The sequence below is a fragment of the Ipomoea nil genome, unplaced genomic scaffold (assembly GCF_001879475.1).
Source record: "Ipomoea nil cultivar Tokyo-kokei standard unplaced genomic scaffold, Asagao_1.1 scaffold1424, whole genome shotgun sequence".
NCBI classification, from domain to species: Eukaryota; Viridiplantae; Streptophyta; class Magnoliopsida; order Solanales; family Convolvulaceae; genus Ipomoea; species Ipomoea nil.
The window spans coordinates 4,443-7,536 of NW_017617852.1; the positions used below are offsets into that span (position 1 = coordinate 4,443).

Sequence of the window (3,094 nt, forward strand, 5' to 3'; positions counted from 1 at the left end):
TGTTCATAACGAGTTTCAGATAAAACTAATCTAGTCAAGTTTACGGGATTTCGGGTTCTGTAATTACCCAGCAAAGATTGAAGTAATGCACACGGCCGAACCCACTGCAATGCCAGCCAGCTCCCGATCTATGACATGATCGAGAAAATTCAGTTAAAGAAATGTGTTTCGTCTCAGCTAAAAGCTTAGAAATGTCTTATAGGTTTAGTGTCTGTGACGACCTGAAAAATTCAGTTAAAAAAATAATGTGTTTCGTTTCAGCTAAAAGCTTAGAGATGTCTTACAGCTTTGGTGTCTGTGGCGACAGCGGAGGTGACAAACATCATAGAAAACGTGACAACGATTTCCGTGATTAGGGCTTGAACATAGTTGTTCCCCGACGGCGTTGTCGTGCCGATACGTCTAATGGGGTTTAAGATTACACGGAGAGTGAACGCCGCCGATGTTGCTCCGGTCACCTGTGCCGCCGCATAGAATGGTACCTATAAATTAATATGCCATTTTCAGCTACCATTATTGAACAAATTAAAACCACAATTAAGTACATAAAATGAACATTATGCAGAAAATAGAAAATAGGGAATTAAAATAAATTGTGTTCCTTTATGGTAACAAACACTACGGCCATGGCCATTAACACGAAAAACACCTGTTACGTTGTTATGTCCCTGTTCTGGGGTCATTGTTAGAATTTATTGATTGTGTCTGGATTTTGATAAATACATATGAACTACCTCTACTCAATACTCATCACCAAAAGTTTATGACTATAGATAATAATTAATGGCCATGCCCTCCCTTATCATTAATGACCACCACAAACACAATAATTCATGGATAGTATGCCATGCCTCTCAACACACTATTAAAAAATGTCTCCATTATTGTACAAAGTTGCAATATAATATATATGGCCTGCCACTAAAGTTGCAATATAATATGTCCTCCACTATTGAAGGATATATATGTTTCATTGGTATGAGATAAGTTCGAACGTATAATCTATTGAACTATGTGTTCTCCTTCAACAATTTGATAGTTGAACATTAAATGTACATATGCTCAACACATAACTATTTATTAACGGGAATATTTATTCATTTTTCTTGATAAGTAGATAACTAAAAAGTGAAAAATAAATGGTACATTTACCAAATAACGAGGGAAGTTATATGTCAATCAATTCCATTGACATGTGCATATCTGTATAAGTTATAACATTTGCCTCACCTACCCGACCACTGCCTATGACACAACATGGGTTGGGGTGGATATTCGGGTGGTATTTAATTCATGTCACTTAAATAGTGGAATGATTCCACTTTTATATATACATATATTTTTTTTTTTCATCTTTTTACTATTGCTTCTAAAGTTTCTTTATCCAACAATCATTTTAAACAAATTCATAACTTTATTCAATATTCTCTCTTGGCATAATTTGCGCTTTATTCAATACTCTCTCTTGCATATTAATTTGTGAGCTATTGCATAAGAATGGAGTATTTTCGGTAGTGACTGTTAGTCGTTTATCTCATAACTACTTTCCCAACTTACTAAAACATAAAAAAGTTAATACCGCCTTCACTAGAGATCAAACTCATCACTTCTCATTTGGAAGAGTCACTACGTGTCACTAGACCACAAGTTCAAAGGCTTTTAATGTTTTACTTAATTACAAAACACATAGTAATACTTCTTTGAATTCAACGAGAATATATGACAAATTAAATATAAAAAATGAGAGGAATTTAATTGAGGGAGAGAAGAATTATAGAACGAAGTAGGCGGTGATGATGAGGAAAGAGTGACCTGTCGCCATGGAAAATGTCGGAAGGCGGCGAAGGCAAAGGTGACGGCGGGGTTCATGTGCGCGCCGGAGATGTGTCCGACGGCATATATCATCACCGTCACGATGAGGCCACCGGCCACGGACGCTCCTAGCTGCGACACTCTGTGCGCGTCGCTGGCGCTAATGGCCGCCGATCCCGCCGTCACAAACACCAACAAATACGTCGCTATGACCTCCGCAACCACCTGCAAAAAAAAAACCTCAATTACATCGAGAAAAGAACATTCATTCTAGCTCCAACATCAACAGAACTTTTAAGGATTTTCCGACAGGATTTCACCGTCGCATGCAAGACGATCATGCATGGATCAAACTAACCTTGTTGAGAAAGTGCGGCGGGTAGCATTGCCGTTGAAACAACCGCCCAAGGCGGCTCTGTGATTTCGGGTTTTCAACGGAGACAAGCCCGTTAACGTTGTTACCCTTTCCGTCTTCATTCTCCATTATTCCCAGCCTGCCTCTATGACTTAACTATTAGATCAAAATATAATCTAACGATACTGAAAAAAACTAGCGAAAAACAGGTAGTTGGGGACTAAGGTAGCAACTGAATTGAAGCTGCTTTAATTTGTTTTCCCAGGCCACATGAACTAAATTATAACTAACTAATCATACATAAATATAGTGTATGTTCTGGCCGGGTATCGAACAAGTGGTTTGTATTATATACACATGTGGACTCTATAGTCTTTCACGTCCTGATCCAGGTCGGACATCAATGAGGGAATAGTGAAGACTTATAATTGACGCTAAACTATTCTTTTATTAGGCAAATGGATAAATGAAGAATATATAAAACTCTTATCAAATGTTTAAATTTTATGAGAAGAATAAAATAAAATAAATATAATAAAAATTGTGTTAGATATTTACTTTTCCTTGCCCTAAAACAATAGTTGAATTCCCAACTCCAATGCCTTCCACACCTTAGCTCGACAGAGTATTTTTGAAAATGTAAATTAAAATAAGTTAATGATTCAACAGACAAGGCCAAATGTTAATATGCATAAGGAATTTACTCACTTATACTGCTTATTAAACTTGTGAGCTTACCTTCTGCGGGCTAGATTTCTTTTCCTAAGTCAATCGGAGGATGCATGCTATACATTAGTAGGCAGTAAAAAGTGGGTGTTTATATAGTATTAATATTCTTATAATACATAGTATATTTTATATATTATATATTTAATGGGAAGTTCTAAGGTGTTGATAAATATTGTGTCGTGTTGTATCAGATATTTT

General features: G+C 36.5%; 1 protein-coding gene across 1 annotated transcript; it reads right to left on the reverse strand.

Moving 5' to 3' along the window:
* Positions 1-216: 216 nt before the first annotated feature.
* Positions 217-2,534, reverse strand: LOC109188523 (aquaporin NIP2-1-like). The gene is made up of 3 exons (XM_019339178.1): positions 2,171-2,534; positions 1,813-2,037; positions 217-482 (listed from the first exon to the last, which is right to left on the reverse strand). Exons 1-3 carry the CDS (start codon positions 2,294-2,296, stop codon positions 270-272), a joined length of 564 nt encoding a protein of 187 aa, XP_019194723.1. The 5' UTR covers positions 2,297-2,534; the 3' UTR covers positions 217-269.
* Between the last annotated feature and the right edge of the window lie 560 nt (positions 2,535-3,094).

Bases quoted from the DNA above. Each gene is read 5' to 3' on its own strand.
- LOC109188523 (XM_019339178.1), bottom strand. From the start codon at position 2,296: ATGGAGAATGAAGACGGAAAGGGTAACAACGTTAACGGGCTTGTCTCC. The intron at 2,038-2,170 runs GTTAGTTTGATC...TTTTTTTTGCAG, and splicing joins CGCCGCACTTTCTCAACAAG to GTGGTTGCGGAGGTCATAGC. The intron at 483-1,812 runs GTCACTCTTTCC...ATTAATTTATAG, and splicing joins GACATTTTCCATGGCGACAG to GTACCATTCTATGCGGCGGC.